Source organism: Cyprinus carpio, chromosome A8 (genome assembly GCF_018340385.1).
Source record: "Cyprinus carpio isolate SPL01 chromosome A8, ASM1834038v1, whole genome shotgun sequence".
NCBI classification, from domain to species: Eukaryota; Metazoa; Chordata; class Actinopteri; order Cypriniformes; family Cyprinidae; genus Cyprinus; species Cyprinus carpio.
The window spans coordinates 21105747-21133254 of record NC_056579.1 but is presented as its reverse complement, the minus strand read 5'-3'; the positions used below and the strand labels follow the sequence as shown (position 1 = coordinate 21133254).

At 39.8% G+C, this 27508-nt stretch overlaps 1 protein-coding gene across 1 annotated transcript; it reads right to left on the bottom strand.

The window, feature by feature from the left end:
* On the bottom strand, positions 1-26619 carry LOC109112863 (fibroblast growth factor receptor 1-A-like). The gene is made up of 7 exons (XM_042762769.1): positions 26217-26619; positions 22101-22217; positions 20644-20816; positions 2570-2693; positions 2267-2457; positions 1553-1697; positions 1-1189 (listed from the first exon to the last, which is right to left on the bottom strand). The coding sequence occupies exons 2-7, from the start codon at positions 22192-22194 to the stop codon at positions 1011-1013; spliced, it is 906 nt and encodes a 301-aa protein (XP_042618703.1). The 5' UTR covers positions 22195-22217; positions 26217-26619; the 3' UTR covers positions 1-1010.
* Between the last annotated feature and the right edge of the window lie 889 nt (positions 26620-27508).

Genomic DNA, 27508 nt, shown 5'->3' with positions numbered 1-27508 from the left:
ATTAGTTTAAAGGATGTATACTAATAGCACACTTGAATAAACTTCTTTTTCATAAGGGTAAACATAAATTAATAGCTTTGCACCCTTTCCTTTCCACAAGGATCTGACAGAGAAAATCACACTTCAAGTGTAAAGGTCTATTTTGATGGCCTTAATTTAACAGGATCGTGGTAAAAAAAAAAAAAAGAAAAAAAAAAGAAAACTATAATATGACTGGCCTTTCACAATCTGTGCACAGTGCATTTGTGTCCTGTCCAAACAGCCACTTTTAACCACTACAATATGGGCCCTAGAATCTTTAGTGTTTCTTTGCTGTGCAGCTGTGCAGCATTTACAGAGACACCACTCCAACTTACTGTCTGTATAAATGAGACTTTATTGGAACATTGAGTCTAAAAGCGACTCCCCAAACAAAACACACACACACACACACACACACACACACACACACACACACACACACACACACACACACACACACGTGTTGGGTTTCCATGTTTTATGAGGACATTCCATAGATGTAATGGATTTATACTGTACAAACTGTATTTTCTATAAGCCTTAACTATCCCTCATAGACAACGTTTTCCTATTTTAGATAAAAATAAAAAATAAAAAAAAAACTTAAATTGGTATGATTTATAAGCTGCTTTCCTCATGGAAACATGTCCCCACAAGGGTTTTAGATATTGCCATCTCTGAAGGGACATTTTGTCCTCATAATGTAGGGCAGGGGTTTCCAACACTGGTCATGGAAATCTACCTTCTTGCAAAGTTCAGCTCCAACCCTGATCAAACACAAATGAACCAACTAATTAGGATCTGGAGGAGCACTTGATAATTACAGACAGGTGTGTTTGATCAGGGTTGAAACTGAACTCTGCAGGAAGTTAGATCTCCAGGACCAGGCTTGGGCACCCCTGATGTAGGGTATACCCGAACCACACACACACATTTATACTTAGAATATAGACATAGAATGTATTTCATAGTCATTCATAGAAAACATTTCACTTTTCATCACAACAAGAGTTTGTGGAAGGTGAAAATGAGGACTTGGGTGCAGAGAAAATTGTGAGCTTCATTTGGCTCAAAATACAAGCAAACAAACAAACAAACACTACCATGACTAGGAAAAACACGCAGACCCGAACAGATGGCAGTCCAGAATTTGGCCTGGGGGACAATGCTGAAATATTGACAGAAAACTGCCAGTTAGCTCATATTATCATTTTACAGGGGTTGAAAAATAGTGTATAGTGTATCAAGAATAACTACACACACACACACACACACACACACACACACACACACACACACACACACACATATAGATAGTTCTATTAAACCATAACTTTCATACAATTCTTCAAACATAATAGCTTGTGCCTTCCATAAAATCAAACTAGCATACAATGTATTTTTGATTTTATGAAAACCACCAGTCATGTGACCAATTCAGCTCACAATGGGAGTCAGACTGAAAGAATAAATCAATGCTGTTAGACTAAAAGAATAAATCATCAAATAGTACCATGAGAAGCAAATATACCTTTATAGACAGTCAACCATGCAGTGTGATAGGAGATGCCGACAGAGTTCCCAGCCAAGCAGGTGTACTCTCCAGCATCCTCTAAAGAAACATTCCTGATCTGCAGTACCTCTATCTCCTTATCCGTGGTGCTGATGCCTGCCGTCTATAGAGAAAAGAACCACAGAATAAGGCTGGACAGCTCTGGGAAAACCCACCAGAGGAAAAAGAGCATTTCTGGATAATGATTTTGGAGCACATATTGTCCCTGTTATGCCCCTGCCTTTACTGCTCTTATGAAACAGATCATGAGAATCTGCCAAGAATGTAATATTTACATATCAGAGTGAAGGCTTTCCAGTGTTTTACAAATAACTGTTACTTATGCATTTTGATGTTTTCTGAACTGCATAAGTAAAGTGCAAAAGTATATAATGCACATTTGTGACTGGCTTTGTATTTATGTGCAAGTCATTTTACACATTTGTAACTATTGGTCTGCAACTTTGAATTCAAAACAAGTTTGATTATTGTCTATGATTGTAAATCGAAACAGAGCTGAGAGAGTAAATTTCAGCTAAGCACATATATTCATTGTTCAAATCTAAGTTAAAGCTCAAGTTTGAGTTGTCACAACATTATTTTGTCTAGAAAAATAAAAGAATTTTCACTGTAATTGGCCGACAACCTTGAAACACACTTAGGCCCATCTCAGACTAGTTAAGGAGGTTTTACCTTTAAGATCCGAACATATGGCAGTCCATCAGGGCCAAATCTACTTCCGTTGACCACGATGTGCTTCAGCCACTGGATGTGTGGCTGAGAATCGCTGAAGACTTTACATACAAACTCCACGTCACTCCCCACCACTGCTGTACGGTTAGCAGGCAACCCCACCTGAAGAATCGGCCTGTCTGGTGAACGCTCTGAATAAAACACACACACAAACATTTTATAGGTAGCCTACATTACTCAGAAATGACCATAGTTAACATAAAAACTGATATATAAAAAAAAAAAAAAAAAAATATGACCGACCAACTACGTCCAGCTGGTAGGTGTGATTGATGCTGCCGTATTTGTTTTCTACCAGGCAGGTGTAGTTGCCTTTGTCTGATGGTACCACCGACTCCATTATGATGGTCCACATGTGCTCTCGAACCTATAGAGATATACACATATCTAATAAGAAATATGAATTACTTAATGCATATCAGGAAATACAATCAATGCAGATTCCATGTGGGCATAATATATATATATATATATAGCATACATATATGTGTGTGTGTGTGTGTGTGTGTGTGTGTGTGTGTGTGTGTAAAAATTACACCATAATGTACAAAACTAGAAAGGAGTGATTCAGAACTCTTCAGATATTAAGACGAAATCTTGCAGCTCAACATGTAAAAGCAGAAAATTGCTAAATACATTAAAAGGCAAAACAAAAATATATGGAAATATACTAGAAACTATAATGCAATATATTACATAATACATTTCATATGGTAAACTACTGCTTATATTTGTATTTTTTTTTTTTTTCTTTTTTTGCCCAGCCACCCCCCCCCGTCTTCGGAGGGTAAACTTCTCCCTGTTACGGCTTGTCACTCTTATTGCTATTTTTGATATATAGAATACAATTTTATAAACTGCTTATATTTTTTCAGTATACTGCAATATATTCATGGGCCATGTAAGGCTATTTTTGATACATAGAATACAATTTTATAAAGCAATGAAGACAAAAAAAAAAAAAACTGTACTGCATTTTTACTTGTTAAGGGTGCAGCTTTGAAACACTCAGTTTCTCAATAATTTGTTTTTTCAAAAGTTAATGCTTGGGCTTGCATAAAGCTGAACACATATTATCTCCCTTTATTGTTTGCATAGTTATACATTTGATATAAATACAGGTCCTTCTCAAAAAATTAGCATATTGTGATAAAAGTTCATTATTTTCCATAATGTAATGATAAAAATTAAACTTTCATATATTTTAGATTCATTGCACACCAACTGAAATATTTCAGGTCTTTTATTGTTTTAATATTGATGATTTTGGGCATACAGCTCATGAAAACCCAAAATTCCTATCTCAAAAAATTAGCATATCATGAAAGGTTTCTCTAAACGAGCTATTAACCTAATCATCTGAATCAACTAACTCTAAACACCTGCAAAAAGATTCCTGAGGCTTTTAAAAACTCCCAGCTGGCTTCATTACTCAAAACCGACAATCATGGGTAAGACTGCTGACCTGACTGCTATCCAGAAGGCCATCATTGACACCCTCAAGCGAGAGGGTAAGACACAGAAAGAAATTTCTGAACGAATAGGCTGTTCCCAGAGTGCTGTATCAAGGCACCTCAGTGGGAAGTCTGTGGGAAGGAAAAAGTGTGGCAAAAAACGCTGCACAACGAGAAGAGGTGACCGGACCCTGAGGAAGATTGTGGAGAAGGACCGATTCCAGACCTTTGGGGACCTGCGGAAGCAGTGGACTGAGTCTGGAGTAGAAACATCCAGAGCCACCGTGCACAGGCGTGTGCTTTTGAACCTGAAACAGCAGCAGAAGCGCCTGACCTGGGCTACAGAGAAGCATCACTGGACTGTTGCACAGTGGTCCAAAGTACTTTTTTCGGATGAAAGCAAATTTTGCATGTCAATTGGAAATCAAGGTGCCAGAGTCTGGAGGAAGACTGGGGAGAAGGAAATGCCAAAATGCCTGAAGTCCAGTGTCAAGTACCCCACAGTCAGTGATGGTCTGGGGTGCCATGTCAGCTGCTGGTGTTGGTCACTGTGTTTTATCAAGGGCAGGGTCAATGCAGCTAGCTATCAGGAGATTTTGGAGCACTTCATGCTTCCATCTGCTGAAAAGCTTTATGGAGATGAAGATTACATGAATAGATCTCTTAAACTGGATGACCACAGTGCCAAAACCCACTGGTAAATGGTTTACTGACCATGGTATTACTGTGTTCAATTGGCCTGCCAACTCTCCTGACCTGAACCCCATAGAGAATCTGTGGGATATTGTGAAGAGAAAGTTGAGAGACGCAAGACCCAACACTCTGGATGAGCTTAAGGCCGCTATCGAAGCATCCTGGGCCTCCATAACACCTCAGCAGTGCCACAGGCTGATTGCCTCCATGCCACGCCGCATTGAAGCAGTCATTTCTGCAAAAGGATTCCCGACCAAGTATTGAGTGCATAACTGAACATAATTATTTGAAGGTTGACTTTTTTGTATTAAAAACACTTTTCTTTTATTGGTCGGATGAAATATGCTAATTTTTTGAGATAGGAATTTGGGTTTTCATGAGCTGTATGCCAAAAATCATCAGTATTAAAAACAATAAAAGACCTGAAATATTTCCGTTGGTGTGCAATGAATCTAAAATATATGAAAGTTTAAATTTTTATCATTACATTATGGAAAATAATGAACTTTTATCACAATATGCTAAGTTTTTTGAGAAGGACCTGTATACATATTTGGATTTATTAATCAAAAAGGTATGTGATTCAGTATAATGGTATTTATGTGTTTTGTAGTACGTGTCTGTAAGTGTGTTTGGTTTTTGCTGGTGTGGTCAAAGACAAATCTCAACCATGGTTGACAAAGATGTATTGTTGTGTGTGTGTGTGTGTGTGTGTGTGTGTGTGTACAGTCGAGGCCAAAAATATTGGCCCCCCTTGGTAAATGTTGGGCTGTGAAAATTCATCTGCATTGTTAATCCTTTTGGTCTTTTATTTAAAAAATTCACACAAATGTATCCTTTCATTGGATAATAAGAATTTAAAAAGGGGGAAATATCATTATGAAATGTTTTTCTCTAATACACTGGCCACAATTAATGGCCCCCTTTTATACAATACTTTTAGAAACCTCCATTTGCCAGTTTAACAGGTCTAAATTTTCTCCTATAATGCGTGATGAGGTTAGAGAACACCTGACAAGAGATCAGAGACCATTCCTTCATCCAGAATCACTCCAGACCCTTTAGATTCCCAGCTCCATGTTGGTGCTTCTCCTCTTCAGTTCACTCCTCTCATTTTCCATAGGGTCAGGTCAGAGGACTGGAATGGCTATAGTAGAAGCTTGGTTTTGAGCTTAGTGGCCCATTTCTGTGTTGTTTTTGAGGTTTGGGTTATTGAACGGTTGGAAGATCCAAACGTGGCCCATTATAAGATTTCTAACAGAGTCAGTCACTTATTGATTTTTTTATCTGTTGGTATTTGATAGAATCCATGATGCCATGTATCTAAACAAGATGTCCAGGACCTCCAGCAGAAATATAGGCCCACAACATCAAAAATACAGCAGTATATTTCATTGTACACAAGGGGTACTTTTTATCTCTGTGTTCACCAAACCCATCTTGAGTGTTTGCTGCTAAAAAGCTCATTTTTTTAGTTTCATCTGATCATAGAATCCATTCCCATTTAAATTTCCAGTCATGGCTGATAACTGAATATGCTTTAGTTTGTTTTTGAATGAGCTAGGAGAATTTTTCTTGTAACCCTCCCAAACAACATGTGTTGATGTAGGTTCTGTTTGACAATTTTCTTAAAGGTTTTCTGAACCAGAGACTCAACTATTTTCTGTAATTCTCCAGCTGTGACCCTTGGAGAGTCTTTAGCCACTCAAACTCTCCTTCCCACCGCACATTAGGACGATATAGACACACATCCTCTTCCAGGCAGTTTTGTAGCAGTTTCTGTTGGTTGGAAATTCTTAATTATTGCCCTGATGGTGGAAATGGGAATTTTCACTGCTCTAGCTCTTTTCTTAAAGCCACTTCACCAATTTGTGAAGCTCAATTATCTTTTGCTGCACGTCAGAAATATATTCTTTGGTTTTTCTCATTGTGATGGATGATTAAGGGAATGTGGGCTTTGTCTTCCCTCCTCTTTATATTTCTGTGAAACAGGAAGCCAGAGCTGGATGATTTCATGTTTATAATCATGCTGGAGTGCTCAAAATTGTGAATTTTAATGGGAATATACTTCAGAGATATTTTACTCATAAGAATTTATAGGGGGGGCAATAATTGTGACCAATGAGTATTTGAGAAAAACATTAATTGCATAATGATAGAAAGGATACATTTTTGTGAATTTTTTAAATAAAAGACCAAAAGGATTTACAATGCAGATGAATTTTCACAGCCTTTTTTGATCATATTTAGCAATATTTGATCAATATTTTTGGCCTTGACTGTATATATATATATATATAGAGAGAGAGAGAGAGAGAGAGAGAGAGAGAGAGAGATAAACATACATACATACATACTTTGCGTGAGGGCAGTTTAAATACATTTACATTTACATTTAATCATTTAGCAGACGCTTTTATCCAAAGCGACTTACAAATGAGAACAGTAGAAACAATCAGATCAACGAGAAAACAACAACGGTATACAAATGCTATGACAAGTCTCAGTTAGTCTAGTACAGAACACGTAGCCAGGTTTTTTTTTTTTTTTTTTTTTGGAATATGATACAAAAGAAAAAGAAAAAAGGGTAAGTACTAGTATTAGTTATTTAATTACATTACAAAAATAATATTCTTTAGATGTTTTTTGAAAATGAGTAAAGACTCAGCTGTTCGAACTGAGATCGGGAGGTCATTCCACCAGCTGGGAGCAGTCCAGGAAAAAGTCCGTGAGAGTGATTTTGAGCCTCTTTGGGATGGCAACACAAGGCGTCGTTCACTTGCAGAGCGCAAACTTCTGGAGGGTGCAAATCCTCTACCCTCATAAATATGAATATATATTTTTTCTACCCTTCTGAAAGGCCCACTTCATGATTTCCTCGACACTCCACCTTGCATGTGCCATTGGCTGATGTAATCAAAGAGGCGTGCTCTGAACAACTCCTGTCTGTTCAGATGCTGTTTTAGTGCAAATAATTTGCAAACTTCAAAATGAGCTGTGATCGGTATAATATGTAAGGGCTCATGTAAGCTATAGACATTTATTGTCACAAAGTGCTACTGCTGTTTATGCATTAGTGAATCCAGGGTTCTTACACCTTTTCCAAAGTAAAATTCAAGCACTTTCAAGGTATATTTTCAAGATTTTCCAGCACTTTACAAATGTGGTAAAATACATATTTACAATCAGCAAATTGCCAGCAGGTGGCGCATTTGGAACGGTACAAAACAGTTTGTATGTATGTCCTCACGTTTGAATGACCTTAAACTTAAAGTGACAATGTAAGGGAAACAGGTCAGTTTAGCTCAAAGGGAATCATTTGAGATTTTAAAGGGAATTTGAACAGAATCACTGTTTCACGGCTGATCACTGAAACGGCCAGCGATTCACTGAACGAGCCGTATAACATCAACTCTGCAATGGATATTAATATCCAAAGTATAGTGAAAACACTATTAACTAGCACAGTAACAAGATTGGCAGTTTAAGACATTAACTTGTAAGCACAAAACACAAGATACTTCTCTTTTCAATATGAATAAGGCTTTATTAGATAAATCTAAGACATAAACTAATCTAACACATAAGCACACTCACTCACACATTCACACAAGTTGCAGGAAGATAGAAAGTTAGGGAAGAATGAGTTTAAGAGAATGAAAATGTGAAATCACAAGTTTACAGCAATACGTGAAATTGCATAGACATGAACAACCATCAATCACTTAATTAACCCTCGCATTGAGTTCCTCAATGAGGTTAAAATTATATTAGATACACCAGGGGGTTCCCTTTGTTGTCATTAAACAGAGGGTTTCCCAAGGTTGCTGATTGGCTGGAAGTTCAGTAGTCGTTGAAGTGACATCTTGGGAAGCCGGTTGGGCGTTGGCTGACGATGCAGAGTTGTGGGCTGGTTGAAGTTGAACGGGCACTCGAGGTCAGACTCGGAGCAACGGCATTACAAAACTTAACTCAGAACACGAAACTCTCAAACGGAATAGAAAAGAAACTAAAGTAAAGGATTAGAAGTAAAGTTTGACAAGACTAGGTGGTGTTTCTTCCCATCGTGGCTAAGTAGCAGCAGGCGTGCAGGCCGAAGCACGCTGGAACCGCACTCAAAGAACGCTAAATGTAATGACAAAAAGCATGGCTAAAAGCCAAAGCTAAAAGCCAAAAACTAAAAGCAAAATTTGATGATGTCCTGAGTATTTAAACTGGCCTTTCGGCCACACCTCAAATCTTGTCTTGACCAATTAGATATTGTCTTTGCTCGGGCTGTTGCGATGTTTGTCCTGCCCATTCATACATCATATGTTATCTTATCAATCACGTGGTCCGAATTTTCCCGCTCTTGCAGGGTATAATTTTGGACATGATTCCTATGATAAGAATTTGATACATTTGACAAATAACTGATGGTCAGAAACGTTTCAAGCAAGAAGATTCGAACACACACATACTAAACTTGAGTATGAATACTTAAGCTATTCAATAGTTATTAAAAAGACATACACAATAAGTGATTAGAAACATGGTAGTCAAATGTGTAGGTTACATATATGATATGGAGTTAAGCAATGGACTGAGTTAAGCAATGAGTTCATTTTGGTGCATCTACATCTGTAAAAGACCATTTTTGTGCCATTCTCTGACATAAGGATGTTCTGTGGAGACCAGAGGTTAAAAGGTCCCCTTAAAGGAATTTCAGTGTGGTTCTTGTCTTGTAGGTGGGGGAAGTCAATCCGTGTGATCATGATAACCATCATGGGTTTACATGTGATGGTCAGGCTGTGCATCTCTTTGACCATCAATCTGGATTACTTGCCCCAAATTTGACAATCTCTTTTCCAAATTGAAATTGTCAATAATTGTTCTAATGGTGTTAATGTTGAAAGCTGTTCTGTGAAAGAGTTGGTTGGTTAGCTTGCTTCAGACTGTGGTGCAAGGAGTTGATTTACAACATCCTGTTGCCTTTCTGTGGAATTCGGCTCAAGTTTCAACCATGCTCCCGATCGAATCTTTAATTTGTCTGGTTCGGGTCTGATACGTTACAACAATGACGATTAATGTCGATTATGTTTTTGTGTGGTGCAAATGACACTTCATATTCATTACATTCTTCAAATTGGTAATTTTAGTAGCATGAAAAACAAGATGGTTATTCAAATCGGGATTAAAACATACAGAAAATGAGCAACAAACATTCCTGATTAATGACTGATGTTTTCACTGAATCTCGCTGTCTACACCACAAAATGAATTTCTTGTTTACACCGTTTCTGCCGTTTATGATGACAATATTCGAGAGAGTACAGAATACATTCAGTGAGCGCATGATCTGAACACAACTGTAGAGTTCTGCGGATTTTTCCTCACTGGTAGCTAATCTGCGCTCAACACCGTGTGTGATTTGTTATAATGCCTATTATTAATAACCTAACCCTAAAGCTGGGGAAAAACCTGCATAAAGAAATTTGTGAGCAGAAATTTGTATGCATTGTGAGTAGATCTTAAACGTATATGCTACAAACACTTTTCATTCATTTTCACTTTAATGGCGACAGTCTTTAAGATTTAGTTTAACTGAGCAGGGAAATTTTTGTTTACCGTTTATATGGTTTGAAAGCGCAGACTCTTCTATGAAAAAAAAAAATCAAGACTTAATAGGAGGCTACTCAAGTATTTAGTTCTCGTTTTAATCATAGTTTGTCATTTCAAGTCACATTCAACCTCCCGGCCAGAGTATGTGAGCAGAGCGGTGTGATTTTGACTGGAGCGAGGAGCGGATTTTTTAAAAAGTTGGTGCGTCATGGTTCCCTTTCAATTCACTCACTCTACACTGCTATGGGAATTACCCTTTCCTCCAAATACTACTGAAGTCTTATTGAATCACACCAGGGAAACTGGCCAATGGCATTCATGCGTGCAAAATATAAGGGGGCCCCCACTCTATAAAAGGCAGCGCTTGTACGCCATCCATTCAGAATCATTTCCTTCAGCCAACCTTCTACAAGAAGCGAGAAGCTTATCATCAAGAATACTCACCATGATCTACACCCTGCAAAGGACACGCCTTCTCTCCCCTGCTGTGTTCCGGTGAGCTTCGGACAAGGATGACCTCTCATGATTGCATGCAGAGGCGGTGCTTGGGGGGTTCGGACTGCCCCCACTGCGGAGAAATGAGACTTCGGACTCTCAGGCTCTGTGTGGCTATTGTCCAGGGCAATGAACTCACCTAAATAGCTCTGCCACGCTCTTCCTCTGCATCCTCATTTGAGCCAAGGAGTAAAGTGCTGCGAGCTTCCGATGTGGATCTGTCCGGGTCAGGTGACGAGCTTGCGCCGGCTCAGTGACCACACGCTCCTCACCCCCCTGCTGCAGGTCCCCTTCCAGTGCGCTTCATGGCTGCTGATATCCGCCCCTCTCCGAGCACGCGGGATATGATGTCTTTCAGTTCCATGGAGGGTGCTGAGGATAAAGTTGATGCCATTTCGGTGGCAGTGTCTGTGAGGGAGGAGTAGTGATGTTGAGCTCCTAAGCGTCCTGACCAAGGTGGTTAAGCTCGGTTTGGAATGGGTGCCTCCTGCCGAGCCGGCCAGAAGCCATCTGGACGAGTGGTACCTCCAGTCGGACCACGGCCGGAAAGACACCCCGCGGAGGCCCAGCCCCTTTTAACCGGTAAGTGCATGATGAAATAGCAAAGTCATGGAACGTGCCACTCACCAGTCAAGTGCACAACCCGGGATCCTCACTCCTGTCATCTGTGGATGGTGCTGATCAAGCGGGGTACATTAAACTTCCCCCCATGGAGGAAACCGTTGCTGCCCACCTCTGTCCTGCAGCCGCGGTGAACTGGAAAGTAAGAAACAACGCGTCTCTCCCCTCGAAACCTTGCCTTGCCACCGCAAACTTCATTGGCTAGGCTTTCTCCATGGCAGGCCAGGCAGCTTCAGCACTGCACGTCATGGCGATACTCCAGGTGTATCAGGCCAAACTTCTCAGGTCTCTGGATGAGGGTGGCCCGGACCCTGAAGTCTTTAAAGAGCTCCGACGTGCCACGGATCTGGCCCTCAGAGCGACGAAGGTTAAAGCTTGTGCGATCGGCTGCAATATGGGTAATCTTGTAGTGCTGGATCATCACCTGTGGCTTACCCTGACTGAGCTGAGACGTCTAAGGCCATTAGCCACTTCCTGCCAAAACGCTCCTGCACGTTCCCACTCCTCCTCAGACCGCACGCTTCTTCTGCTGCGGTTCAGCGCAAAGATGAGCCAGCGGTGAGGCCAAGACAGCCATGGCCGAAGCGCCATCAGGGCTCCAAGAACCAGAGGCCCTGCCCTGACAGAGACGGTAGGCCACCGGCTCCGGAATCAAAGCCGCGTACCTGACGCTGTCTCTCGGAGGAGGAAAGCTGCACCCAGCGCCGAAGATGAGCCACTAAACAAGTCTGCTCGCTCCGCTGTGTGCCTGTTACGGGCGGCAAGAAAGATTGTCATGTTTGTGTTTTGACTCTTCCACTATGCAGTGCAATAAAGTCAAAAAAAGTACAAAACTCACTTCAATATCAGGGCAATTTTCCTCCTCTCAATCCCTTCTCCCCCATCACTCACTCTCACACTCGTGTGGTATTAAACTCCCTGCCCCCCAATGGCAAGTTATCCGTCACGGTGTGCAGCCCGCCTCGCCCGCTGTCACAGTTCACGGAAGCATGGCAGTTGCTGCCAGGGGTATCAGAGTGGGTTATGAAATCAATAAAGAATGGCTACACGCTTCAGTTCTTCCGCAGACCGCCCCATTTCAACGGTGTGTTAATGTGTGCAGAATGCCTCAGTTCTGCAAGAGGAAATACACAATCTTCTCGCAAAATGCGCTGTAGAGACAGTGCCTCTTGCAGATCGTGAGAGCGGCTTCTACAGTTGTTATTTTCTGGTGCCAAAGAAAGACGACGGACTCTGCCCAATCTTGGATTTGAGACCGCTGAATCGCGCGCTTTCGAAGTGCTCGTTCAAAATGATTACACTAAAGCAAATCCTCTCACACATCAGACCGGGAGATTGGTTTATCTCCGTGGATTTAAAGGATGCTTATTTCCACATTCAGGTAGCCCCCCACCACAGGCGCTTCCTAATTTTTGCGTTCGAGGGGATAGCGTATCAATACACGGTCCTACCCTTCGGTTTATCCCTGGACCCTCCTACATTTACGAAGTGCATGGATGCTGCTCTCTCTCCTCTAAAGCAGAGCAGAATGCACATCCTAAACTATCTTGACGATTGGCTAGTCTTAGCGCAATCAGAGAGCGCGCTGCTCAGCAACAATCTCAGACTTCTTGCTCATGTTCAGAGCTTATGGCTGACTGTGAATATGCAAAAGAGCATGCTGGTACCAAGCCAGAGCATCTCCTTTTTAGGAGCACACACAAAAATTGATCAGGTCTCTCGCAGTCTTCAAGCTAGGGCACTCTCCCCCGTTGAAATGCTTTCAGAGGATGCTCGGCCAGATGGCTGCCGCCTCAACAGTGTGGAAATTAGGACTCCTACATATGCGACCTGGCTATAAAGTCGTGTGCCACAGAGCGCATGGCATACGGGCACCTTGCGCGTACAAATAACACGCAACTGCCTGAAAGCGCTGACTCCTTGCCGTGATATGACACTGTATCGCCGGGGTGTTCCTATTGGCCAAGCGATCAGGAGAAAGATTGTTACGACAGATGCATCGAGCATGGATTGGGGAGCTGTATGCGACGGCAGACCAGCCTTCAGGAAGTGGTCAGAAACGGAGAAGTTGTGGCACATAAACTGTCTGGAGCTCCGTGCTGTACACCTAGTGCTCGAGTGCTTTCTCCCAGACATTCTCCACCATCACGTTCTCATCAGGACGGACAATATGACAGTGGTAGCGTTAATAAATCACCAAGGGGGTGTGAGCTCGCGGCTCCTGTGGCTGGTGAGAGACCTTCTTCTTTGGGCACATCAACACCTCCTCTCCATCCAGTGCATGTTCCCGGACACCTGAATCACGGCGCAGACTTACTGTCGAGGGGAGGGGTGATCCACGGAGAGTGGAGATTACACCCTTTGACAGTCAATATGATTTGGAGTGTATTCGACAGGGCGGAGGTGGTTCTCTTCACATCAGCATAGAACACTCACTGGCCGCTGTTTTATTCACTGACACGGACTTCCCTGGGAGTGGATGCACTAGCTCACAGCTGGCCGAAAGTATGCAAGTATGCCTTTCCTCCAGTGAAACTTCTGCCTTGTGTGCTTTGCAAAATCAGGGTGGAAAGGGAATCTGTTCTGTTAGTGGCACCAAAATGGCCCAACCAGCCATGGTTCCCAGAACTAGTGGAGATGCTGGTAGCCCCTCCGTGGACTGTTCCACTGAAGAGAGACCTCCTCTCTCAAGCACAAGGAACGATATGGCACCCAAGTCCAGAGTCATGGAGCCTTCATGTCTGGCCGCTCAACGAAGCTTGCCAGTAACACATGCACTTCCTCAGCGCGTGTTGAACACTATCTCTGAGGCTAGGGCTCCTTCCACGAGGCATTTAAGCACATAAATGGAGAGTTTTCACAAATTGGTGCATATCGCGGGGTGAAGACCCATATTACTGCCCAATACCAATAATTCTTGCTTTCCTTCAAGAGCGATTTGATAGTGGTCGTATGCCATCCACATTGAAAGTGTATGTGGCCGCTATAACAGCCTTTCACGCGCACGTTGATAATTGCCCATTCGGCAGAAATGACCTGATCATACGATTTTTAAAAGGAGCAAGACAGCTGAACCCTGCTCGCCCTTCCACCCTACCCACTTGGGACTTGGTGCTTGTACTCGAAGCTCTCACGGGACCCCCGTTCGACCCATGCAATCATCAAGCATGCAAGCCCTCTCCCTCAAGACAGGGCTCCTGCTCGCGTTGGCATCTGTTAAGTGAGTTGGAGACCTGCAGGCCCTGTCAATTGATGACACGTGTATTGAATTTGGGCCAGGTGATTGCAGACTCACCTTGAAAACTAGAAAAGGTTACGTGCCTAAAGTGCTTTTGACTCCATTTAAAGCGCAGGTCATAACACTATCTGCTTTCCGCCCGAAACACCGGCCGGGGCGGAGCCGCTTAATACACTCTAGCTGTGCCCTGTACGTGCGGTGCGCACTTATATCGAGCACTCTAGACAGTTAAGACTCTCAGAGCAGCTATTTGTATGCTTCGGAGGATGCACAAAATACCTGCCTGTGTCCAAGCAAAGGCTGTCACACTGGATCGTTGAAGCAATTGCCTTGGCTTATAGCTCTAAGGGCATGGAATTTCCTATAGGGGTTCGTGCCCACTCAACCCACAGACTCGCATCCTCATGGGCGTGGGCAAATGGCTTATCTACTCAGGACATTTGCATGGCGGCAGGCTGGTCATCACCCAACACTTTTGCAAGGATTTATAACCTAGATGTATCGTCACTTGCCTCCCATGTGCTGTCAGTGCAAACGGTACACCAGCCTTCTCAGCCTCAGTTAAGATCTGTTATGATATAATTCATCACGCCTTTTAGGACTTGATCACCATCATACTCTGCTTAATCGAGCAACGGCTCAGCCGTTGCATCACAACCACTGATTTATATAATGTTCTCAATTATAGATCAGTGATCACAACACATAATTTCGTTGAAATGAACAAACTTCAACTGGTCTATATATGTGATGGCGCCGATGCCGCTGCCATTTCATGTTCTCTGTTTTACCAGCGTTAACTCCGCCCCTGGCGTGACGTGTCATCGTCTAGTTGCCACGCCCCCTTGACTTTACATGGTTTTGACTAGGTCCTGTAAACCTGAGCTGTGTTTAACATGAGCGCCAATATCGTTTCTGGTCTCATTATGGTTCCGTATGTGAAACTTGACAGGCTCCATCGCTGTGACACGGCGGGATTTTATACATTCCCATAGCAATGTAGAGTCATTGAATCGAAAGGGAACGCTCTTGGTTACTCACGTAACCTTGGTTCCCTGAGATGAGGGAACGAGACATTGCTCTTATTGCCGTGTCACCAAGCTCAGGATTTTAGAATGCCAAGTTGCTTCTGTCAAGATTCTGAATGGATGACGTACAAGCGCTGCCTTTTATAGAGTGGGGGCCCCCTCATATTTTGCGTGCTTGAACACCATTGGCCACTTTCACTGGTGTGATTCAATAAGGCTTCAGTAGAATTTGGAGGAAAGGGTAATTCCCATAACAATGTCTCGTTCCCTCATCTCAGGGAACCGAGGTTACATTAGTGTGGGAGTACAAATTTATTAAATGTTAAATCTAGGTTCCAATGTAATAGTATGTACATTGTGTTTTTACATTTTGAGGTTAAGATGATGACATTCTGAGATGATCAAGTCAAGCAGCAAAGGTTTCTGAGACATTGACCTTTTGTTTTTATGCTCTTCCTGACCATCTGGCTTTTTAAGCTCAAGACACAGCTGTGTCTTTCTTTTTTATGACAATGTGAAGGTATCAGCAATACTGTCAGGCACCTCTGTATTTAAATGACACTGTTATATTAATAAGATCAAAGATGGGAAAATGGCCAGTATCAGGCCGATCCCTGTATTCAATTTGAATGCTTTGTTAGATTGTCTCCACCTCTACTGTATGTATCCCTCCCACTTGAATGTATAAAATCTTTAAAGTATCATTGCTTTGGTATGACTTTTGATGACTACAGCGCCACGCAGAGCATTCTTAATAAAGAATTCTGCTGAAGATTACCCAAGAGTCTCCAGGTCTTCGTTTCTGAGTTTCCAACATTAGTAACCGAGAGCTCTCCACCACCGCTCCATCACGAGTACAATTCTTGCCAACGGCCCGTAATATAACTGCATATTTAGCAAGAATTCACGTGTTAAACATATTTAGCTATAGCAATTGATACAGATGGATCTTTCAAATCAGAAGGTTATAATGATGGCAACAGCCGAGCGGGAAGTAATAGGCTAGTTCTCAAGGAGTTTGTCTGTTCCTTTTACTGAATATTTTTTGGGTTAAAGCATGATTTAAACAGGTACAGCACATTCACACGCAATCGCTTTCACAATAATGCATTCAGACAAATGTAATTTTACAGTGCTACTTCATCTGTATCTGATTTTGAATGAGCAGAAATCTGTAAGAAAAGTGTATCGATCTGTAGATAAAATAACTGATGAAAATGTACTGTTATTTTCTTTAAAAACAAAATTTGCACAGCAGAAAGCAGCAATTATACATTTTAATGCTGACAACAATGTTATTAGTTTGGCATGTGGTAGGAAAAAAGTTTGCACACAATAACCTAAGCCACTTTGAAAATCTCCTGTTATTTTATTTATTTTATTTTAATATAGGCTACGTTATTAACATAACATTTCAAACATACTGAAATACTTTAGCCACAGAGCGAAGGTGGAGCGGTGTTTCTGGTATCAGTGAGCGCGGAGTGGAGCGGGAGCAGAGTGATTATTAAATCCTCGGAGCATGGAGAAAATTGAAATTGAAAATTTTTGCCATTTTTAATAATTTCAAGCACCCGTACGAACCCTGCGAATCAAGCCAGTGAGTGACTAAACGATCAACTTCAAACTGTTTCTATTAGTAGTGTGAAAATCATCTGTTATCTATATTGTGATTATTTTATACACAGAAAGCGATCAAAGATCGTCCTCTTTATAACTGCTGGAGCACTTAAGGTCAGTGCAAGTCTGTCAGTGTTTTAATTTCTGCATTCCTGTCAAAACTCCTGTTATAATCATTGACACATTTTACACTGTTCAACGAGTCTCTTATTTACATCAGGGTCACCACACGTCACTCCTAGATAATCGAAAATGGGCAAAAAGGCAGGAGCTGGTTGCTAAACCACTCAAACCAAAATCCACCGCAAAAATGGGCAAAAAGGCAGGAGCTGGTTGCTAAACCACGCCCACCTAGCTCGACAGCAGTGTCAGTAGCAGCAATCCACCTGTCACTCAAGTGGCCGCGCCATTAATTATGTGGAACTTTAAAGCTTAATATGATTTAAACAGATAAGTTATAAAAAAAAATTCACCCCTCACAGTTGTCATGAAGGGCAAAATTAGCTATATAGACCAAATTATTTTTTTTAACCAGGCTGTAAACATGTTTTTTTTTTCTGCTGTAAAGTTGGGAATTTTAACATCGGGAGCAGTGGCGTGCACAAGGAGCGGGGGGCTCGAGCCCCTGCCCCTTTGAAGTCCGACGCTAAAGTGCCCCTGCGGTCTGGTCTGCCCCCTGCCCGCAATTTCTGCCGAGGGTAAAATATTAATATTTTTTATCGTGGACGATAAAAATGTCTCCATGAGCTGTTTTTGAAGAAATATTGTTGTATTGTGCTACAGCGCACTTTTTTATCAGCTGCAGTTCTGGCGCCACGGAATTAAAATACTGTGACATACATTAACATCAGTGTTAACTCAGCGGTAGCGTTACCCCAAAGTCTCTTTAAGACAAGTCATATCACTCGTCGGCCATCTTTGAAATGCCTCTCGGGCATCCAAGTGCAGCTCCTATCTCCTTGAATGGGGAAACATCAAATTCTCCAAAACTGCTCTCTAAGCTTAGGATTAAATTTCATATTTGAAATCGCCAAAGAAATCTAACAACAACTGTGTCATAAATGTTGTTACTTTTGCTCAAATAGCGTTATAAAATGCTTATTTCTCAGGCTAGATCAGCCAGTGCGCATGTGCAGTCCTAAGAGCATGTCTCAAAGCGCTGACCGTTTGCAGTGACGCGATGACTTTACCGATTAGCGATTGGCTTTTTCATTCAGAAGGCGGGGCTTCCTGCTATTGAGCGACCATATTGAGTGTTGCATTTTTCCCCATTCAAAACTATATGAGTGACACGTCTTGGGTATTCTATAGTCTTTGGTTACTCTCAAGGGACACTGGAGTTATTCACCAAATACATTTTTTTTTGCATCTGCTTTAAAGCATGTGCTTTTCTGATGTGCAGTTTTTCTGAGCACAGTCAAAGCGCGGCACAAAAACGAAAAAGCCCGTCAAACTGTGCCTGATTACTGAACTAAGTTATGTTTTTTGCTAATACTGTCAAAACACACAAGGTTTATGTAAAGACTCTGAAAAAGTAAACAACTGAAAGAAACGGATGCATGTCTGTATATCAGATACGTGCACGTCTTAAAGGGAAAGTAGAGTACATGCTGCCATGAGAATTAAAGGGATAGTTCACCCTAAAATTAAATTTCTGTCATCATTTATTCACTCACATGTTGTCCCAAACCTATATTAACTTTTTTCTTGTGCTGAACACAAAAGAAGATATTTTGAAGAATCTGTGTAACCAAACAGTTGCTGGTCCACATTGACTTTGATAGTAGGGGAAAAAAATACTATGAATGTCACTGTGGACCAGCAACTGTTTGGTTTTCCACCTTCTTCAAAATAGCATTTATGTTTAGCAGAAGAAGGAAACTCATTCAGGTTTAAAACAACTTTTGAGTGAGTACATGAAGGTACAGTATATATATATATATATATATATATAATATATATATATATATATACTATATATATATATATATATATATATATACATATATATACACTTAATTTTTGTGTGAATTATTCCTTTAATGTAAATAAAACACCAAACACAGAGAAAAATCACTCAATACTCTTGACTGAAAACTTAAATACAGTTGCTTTAATAGGAATCAATGTATATAGTGTTTTATTTTTATATTTGTTCATTAAGTTTTTTTAATGCTCCTGCTAAATACACCTATTGTACCTGAAAATATAAAACTTCATTTTATTTGTATAATATCTGTATTTGTAAAGTGTATCTTTGTTCTCATTTTTTTATAACAAAGATAAAATAATGACAAAGATTTCTATGTTTACCCATGCACTTTGGCCTAAACATCTGCCATACTTTTTCATATTTTGTAACCTTAAAAGACTTTATAATAGGGAAATTAGTTTGGCTGTGATGCTCAAAAAGCCTGCAAAATAGAAAAATCAACATGAAAAAGAATCATGATAAAATCATGATAATTAAAAAAAAAAAAAAAAAAAAAAAAAAAAGAATCGTTATATTTTTATCATATAGCCCACCCCTAGCCGAGGAGGAACAAACTCCAAACCCATGCCCCCAGTCCGCGATTGTGCCCTCGCAACGCCATTTCGCCCCTGCCCCTCAGGGGGTCTGTGCACGCCACTGATGGGGAGTCTATGGGATTGACTCACTTTTGCAGCCAGTCTCTAGCGGCCAGTTGACGAATTACAGTTTAAGTCACTTCAGTATGAGCTTCATGAGAGAGAGCGGGAGGTTGCCGCTTGGTTTGGTGAGCCTGCAGAAATTATGCAGAACTAAGGAGATCATTGTGTGCTTAGTAGACATGACTGTGTTCAGCTACAGTGCAGTGCTACAACCTTTAATGCAACAGGTGTAGTTCTAAATATAATATATAATATCAGCACTTTTCATGCCTAGTTAATCATGACAATTTTCATAAAATAAGTTTTCAAAAGAGCTCCATGTGTAATGCTCATTATTATATGCAAAGATATTAGCCAATCATAGCAGTGGGTGTTTACTTTGAAGTCTCACAACAGACACACCCTTTTCCAACTTAACATTATAATCAGAGGGCTAAATTCAAGGTAGGAAATGACCATTTAAAATGCGTTTAATATTTCATTTTAAAAATTTTTTTTTTTAAATGCACCTCAGGAAACAATATGGCATTTAAAAAAATCCTTTCATGACCCTTTTAAGCAGCAAATCCCCATCAGGTCACTTTGGAAAGAGACATGGAGAACAGTGTGTTTTATGGTGGAGAGCACGAAACAGGTCCATCCATATCCACTTATACAGGCCTCTTCTCAAGCCAAAAGCTCTATGAACTTCAAACGTTAAGGAATTCAGAAAAGCTTAAAAGACCTCTAATGTGCAGCTGAATTATGATGCAGGAGACTTATGTCAATTAATGACAGTATTAATTCTGCTTTTTTCCCATAGAACAAAAGCATAGCATATAGCAACCATAGACTGTGAACATCCAAAAAGGAGGAAAAAAGTACCATAGAAGTGGTCCATACAACTCAGTGTAGCATTTCAGTGCTGTGTCTGCAGTCACATCAAGGTGCCCTCACCTTATAGCCTCCTATTCGCTGGTCTTGCTTAAACTCTTTGCCGTTCTTGAGCCACTTGAGTGTTGGTGTAGGGTTACCATTGGCCTGGCAACGGAACTTGACGGTTTTGCTGGCAGGAACAGTGTGGAGCTTCTTCTCCATCTTATCAGGCTGAGTCCAGACGGGCGCCATTGCTGAACAGCGGACAGAAAGCACATAAAACAAGATGGCAAAAATGAAAGTGCTCATTTGAAACTATTGTTTCAAAACTAAATGAAACTATGATGTGAACAATACCGGGATGGACTGAAACATTTGGTGTTCTTTTTTTTTCTCTTTATTTGTGGAAAGTCACTTCTTTTGTTCATGCATGTTTGTGCTTTGTTGTCACTTTGTTGAAAATATATGGACTTTGAACTTCCTTGGTGTTCAGATTCCCATCTGTTTTCAACATTATAAAAGACCATGACCATCTTAGAACAGTAATCCAAAACAACAATAAGAGTACGTTCCTGGAGAGTGATTGTACAAATGTGACTGCAGATCAAAAGTGTGTGAGATTTGGGTGTTGGTTGCTAGTTTTGCTCCTTCTGACTGTTTTGATAATGCCCTTGTGAATCCAAGACTAATAAAGAAATTCAGAATTTCAGTCTAATGAACAATGAACAAATAGCTTAAATTTTTGTTGTGTACAATATGAAAATCAACTTAAATCATAATTTCGACCAGGGCTAACACTCAGGGGTGCGTTTCCCAAAACCAGTGTGTCGAGGAAGGGCTGAAGACGAGTGTTATCGAGGACTGGAATCCGTATCTGTGGACAAAAATAGTTCGAGTCATTAGTAGTTTTAAAGTTTCCCCTCCCCTTTCCCCAAACTTTTAAATAAATAAAATTGTTAAATTTTAATCTTGGTTGTCTGTTCGTTCATTGGGGGTTGTTGTGGGACCTCCTCGAGGTGGAAGTTAGAGGGAGGAGCGAGACCCGTTTAAATTGGTGGTCCGCTCTGACCTGCAACAGATTTTGGCTGTTGGTTGCAATGCAATTTCCCATTGCCAACCAACTAAGTTGCTTACAGGTTAGCAACTATGGTTTTGGGAAACGCACCCCTGAACAGGATGCAAGAAATTAGTTATTTATCAAGGCAATTAAAATTCAAGCTTAAATTGCTTTAATTCAAATATTTCTTCCTACAGAATTTACATATGGATCAGGGGGCATAATTAACCAGTTAAAATAATTATATGCACTAAATTAACTGTCCTAGATAACCAAACAAATTCAAATTATTTTTATATATTCGGTGATGAAGTGTTTCCAATCTCATTTGCACACTTGCTCTGCAGTAGACGTTTTATTTTAACCATTACTAAATCCAGGCCGTTGTCAGTAAGCACTCCTTCAAGGGGAGATACGGTTTATTATTGACACATCTTCAACTGAGACATGATACAACAAAATAACTTTAAAAAAAACTGACTCTCATCTTGTGTGGCCAGTCTGCCCTTGGACTGAAGAGCCTCAGTTAGCAGTACTGAGATCAGCAGCAACACGGTCTTCATCATCATCATCATTAAAGATTTTTTCTGAATCCAGACTGAGAGGAAAAAGAGAGAGCAAAACAATAAAGAAGATTAATAACAACTATTGATTAAAAACAACATGAAGAATCTTTTGTTATGTGACATTTATGAGTCAAAAAGAAAATTCAGTTGGAAATAACTCTCAGTGGGACTTGAATGTAACCATCTGGACTTGACTAGTTTGTGAAACAAGGGCTATGATACTACTGGCCTAGTGAATTGTTTTTTTTTTTTTATGTATTTCAAATACATTTATTTTGTGCTAAGTATACTACAAATACATTTACATATTTTTGTGTTTAATAAAAATACCCTGCCATTCTACTTTTGCTATACTAAACTGCTTAATGCACTTTAATTGTGGGAAAGTAGTGCTGAGGTCCAACTAAGTATGTCTGATTGTGATAAAGTGGAACTATTGCAAGTATACTTCAGGTACCCTTTAAATGTCTTGCATTTAAAGACTGTTATAATACAGAGATTATACTTATTACATACGTAATCCTTATTAATAGTGATATTTACACATTTTATATTAATGATATACAATGATATATAATGATAATACACATTTTTTGGCATACTATTAAGAAATATGCATTGTGCAATAAAGAAATACTCCAAATAAAGTTCAATTATAATTTTATATCACTAAGTCTTAAGTTATATGTCAATAAATATGTTAATTGTTTTTAAGTATACTTAATAAGAAATAAATGTATTTTAAATAAATTAAGGGAAGGTTTTTTTTACTAGGGTGGTTATGACAATGTGTTATTTTTTATTTTTATACACCGGCATAACCATTACTATGCCAGCACTATGTACTGTACTATATAGTTATAAGTACTATGCCATACTTGATAACATCAGTCAGCGCGCCTTGGTTACTGCAATTTTCCTCACTGTATATTTACAATAAGATGAAATATGATATCAAACACCACTGCCTTCTTTCGTTTTCATTTAAACATAATAATAGCCACAGAAATGTAGTTCAGGGAAATGAGTAGTGAAAGTGAAAAAAAGTGAAAGTGACGTGACATACAGCCAAGTTTGGTGACCCATACTCAGAATTTGTGCTCTGCATTTAACCCATCCAAAGTGCACACACACAGCAGTGAACACACACCCGAAGCAGTGGGCAGCCATTTATTCTGCGGTGCCCGGGAAGCAGTTGGGGGTTCGGTGCCTTGCTCAAGGGCACCTCAGTCGTGGTATTGCCGGCCCGAGACTCAGACCCACAACCTCAGGGTTAGGAGTCAAACTCTCTAACCACTAGAACACGACTTCCCCTATATAGCCTACATGAAACTAAATATTATATCAAACCAGCACTGTGAGTGGACTAACTCGTGAAAACCACAGACACACTCACACTCCTTTGTTTACGCAAACTATTTCTTAGTAAATCCGGCCAACCAATAGTCACCAGACTCCCATTCCACAGGGAGGCTATTATGGCCAGGCTAATGAGCGCTTTCCTGTTCTTTCTCATTCTTGATTTTTTCCGTTACCTCTTCTCTTCCAAACTTTTTTTTCAAAAGTACAAACTAATATGTACTTTTAAGGTGCCAATATGAACTCTTTAGGTACAAAGGTTTGCCTTTTGAAAGGGTACTGCCCCAGTGACAGCTTTTGTACCTTTTTTTTCTCAGAGTGTATGGCATCTTATTATGGTTTGAACTGTCTATTCCTTGCATTTTCTAATTGATGTTAAGGAAAAATGCTTTACGTCTCCTCTGTCAGACATCACAGTCACAACTTCTGTTTCACCTATGCATTATTCACGTCCCAAACCACCACCAGAATACCTTTAGCAATGTTATGAATGTATAGAGTTTGAATTATCATGCATGCATTGATTTATATGTTAACAACATTTTTGTACTAAAAATATCTGCCATTAAGAATACATATGCCTCTGAAAGTGGATGTGTTGTAGTTTGTCAAATTTCAAGGTTACCAAACATAGTTATGAATGGATTTTGATGGCTTTTTGTGGTCCTTAATCATTGACTGCCCTCGGACAGGGGATGTCTACCTTGGTAGTCCAGGAATGCTTTCTCTGGCTGAGATGCGGGACGCAAACAAAGTTTGCTTTATCAACATTCCCATCTCCCAGCCTGGCCTCTTCAGCAGTCCAAGACGCAGATGGAGGCTAAGAAAAAAGCCATTTCAGTGGCTCAGTAGGTAGCTAAAGCTAGCTACCATTAGAACACTTCCCAGCAAACTCAAAACTTTTCACAACATTGTATTTTGGTTGCAACTGGCTAATGTTCCAGCACAACATTTTAGAAGCATAAATATCACATTTCTTAATACAAAACAAAGCCAGACTGAACTGCGACTTTTGTGCCTACAAAACACCTATAATTGTTTATGATTTAGTTGTATTTCATGGCAGTTCATGAAGACAAACAAACATGAGAGATGTTGTGACAACCTGAACAGAAGTAATTTCCAGTTCCACCAACCAGAGACTTCTCCTTGCCTGAATATGGATGGCTAACGTCTAAAAGCAATTTATGTGTTCTCTTCAGAATTACAGGTGCTGGTCATATAATTAGAATAAAATTTAAATTAAATTTAAAAATTTAATTTTTATAAATTTAAATACCATCAAAATACCATTTAGAATACCATCAAAAAGTTGATTTATTTCACTAATTCCATTCAAAAAGTGAAACTTGTATATTATATTCCATTCATTACACACAGACTGATATATTTCAAATGTTTATTTATTTTAATTTGATGATGATTATAAACGACAACTAAGGAAAATCCCAAATTCAGTATCTCAGAAAATTAGAATATTACTTAAGACCAGCACAAAGAAAGGATTTTTATAAATCTTGGCCAACTGAAAAGCATGAACATGAAAAGTATGAGCATGTACAGCACTCAATACTTAGCTGGGGCTCCTTTTACCTAAATTACTGCAGCAATGCGGCGTGGCATGGAGTCGATCAGTCTGTGGCACTGCTCAGGTGTTATGAGAGCCCAGGTTGCTCTGATCGTGGCCTTCAGCTCTTCTGCATTCTTGGGTCTGGCATATCACATCTTCCTCTTCACAATACCCCATAGATTTTCTATGGGGTTAAGGTCAGGCGAGTTCGCTGGCCAATTAAGAACAGGGATACCATGGTCCTGTGTGCAGGTGCCAAGTCCTGTTGGAAAGTGAAATCTGCATCTCCATAAAGTTGGTCAGCAGCAGGAAGCATGAAGTGCTCTAAAACTTCCTGGTATACGGCTGTGTTGACCTTGGACCTCAGAAAACACAGTGGACCAACACCAGCAGATGACATGGCACCCCAAACCATCACTGACTGTGGAAACTTTACACTGGACCTCAAGAAACATAGATTGTGTGCCTCTCCTCTCTTCCTCCAGACTCTGGGACCCTGATATCCAAAGGAAATGCAAAATTTACTTTCATCAGAGAACATAACTTCGGACCACTCAGCAGCAGTCCAGTCCTTTTTGTCTTTAGCCCAGGCGAGACGCTTCTGACGCTGTCTGTTGTTCAAGAGTGGCACAAGGAATGCGACAGTTGAAACCCATGTCTTGCATACATCTGTGTGTAGTGGTTCTTGAAGCACTCCATCTGCAGTCCATGCTTTGTGAATCTCCCCCACATTTTTGAATGGGTTTTGTTTCACAATCCTACCATACATTTACTTAACTTGTATAAAATACTTTCAAAAAGACTTGTTTTTTTTGTTGGAATCTTTGTGGATGTAAAACAATAAAAAGTTGATGAATTTGATATGCATATATGGTACAAAAGCAATTTTTATTGTCCATTTGCAAGCATTATTATAATACTTTTAAGTACCTTAAATGATAGTACCACTCTTTGCATGAAGGTTAATGATAGAAAAGATACCTACTTACTACTTTTGTTTGCCATTGAGGTTCCAAAAAAAAATCTATTCTCATACTAAAAAAAATATTTCATGGTTAGAACATAATGCGTACCATAGAGGGTTAAGAGTCAATTTACTCACCTTTTTCGTTTTCTATCCTTCCAGATAGTCACTGGACTATTCTCTCTCTCTCATAAGATGAAACCACTGGGATTTTACTCCGTTCTTCTTTTGACGCGAACGAGGATCAGTGAAAATAATGCGCGAAAGCTCGCGAGAAGATTTTATAACTCACTCCGCCCTCACCAAATTCCTACCGAGTTCGTTGTCGTTTCTTCTGGAAATCACACCCACTGAGGTTTACGGGAATCATTTAATAAGATGCCAGTAAGAAATGCATCATGAGTTAGAAGTAAAACTGTACAAATACAGCAAATAAACAATAATCAGAATAAATGTCCAACAACTAAAGAATATGCATATAAGTAATTCTGAAACATAACTTAAAAGGCCTCAAATGTAATCAGTTTACTTAAATGAGATTACCAAAAATATTAACAAATACAAATATTGACTGGTAGAGAAGTCATTTTTTCAAAGTAGAATGAAATCAACACATTTAGCACCTTTTCAAAGAAAAGCTATACATTGTGTAATGAAGAATTAACTTACAGATGATGCCTTTACAAATACAAAACAAAGCATGGTATCCAAAGTCTGAGGAGAAGCTGACTGCATGAGAAATGCGATCTACACTGAACTCACTTCACTTAGAACTGCCGCCAAAACTAGAGAAGTGACCAACTTGGAGCTGAACAGTCAGTTTGAAGGGTCTAAAATGCATATCTTCAGTCGAGTTACAAAGTTTACTCTCTTTAACTTAACGCTGTTGAATGTACGAAGCAAACTATTTTCTAAAATAACCACTACCACAAAAAAAAAAAAAAAAAAAAAAGTAATATCTGTTGTCAATCAGATTTGTGTTCTATTTGTTACTTTAACAAACCCCGCACGTTTATTTATTTATTTTTCTGAATCCTGATTGGCCGGTAGAAAGAAACAGAATGCATACATTTATTTAAAATGAAGTTAAAGAACCACTCGTCATGTAGAGGTGTGTTAATAATTGTCTGGTAATAAATATATTAAGAATAATTCAATGAAATTTCATAAAGTAACAGTGAAAACATTAAAGAGAGAAAAGACAATGAACAGTGCAGTTTTTAAGTTTGGTTAGGAAGATTAGTTGTTTAAGTGCATGATATTCTGGTAGTCTATGGAAGAATTATATATGATTGTTATAAAAGTATCAACATCAGTGCTGGGCAAGTTACACTAATTAGTAAAAAGTACTAGCTACTAATTACACTTTTCAACAGTGTAATTAGATTATTGTACTAATTATTTAAACTATAATGAACAATGTAGTGAAC

Bases quoted from the DNA above. Each gene is read 5' to 3' on its own strand.
- LOC109112863 (XM_042762769.1), bottom strand. From the start codon at position 22,194: ATGATGATGATGATGAAGACCGTGTTGCTGCTGATCTCAGTACTGCTA. The intron at 20,817-22,100 runs GTCAGTTTTTTT...TCCGCTGTTCAG, and splicing joins ACTGGCCACACAAGATGAGA to CAATGGCGCCCGTCTGGACT. The intron at 2,694-20,643 runs GTGAGGGCACCT...ATATCTCTATAG, and splicing joins AGCGAATAGGAGGCTATAAG to GTTCGAGAGCACATGTGGAC.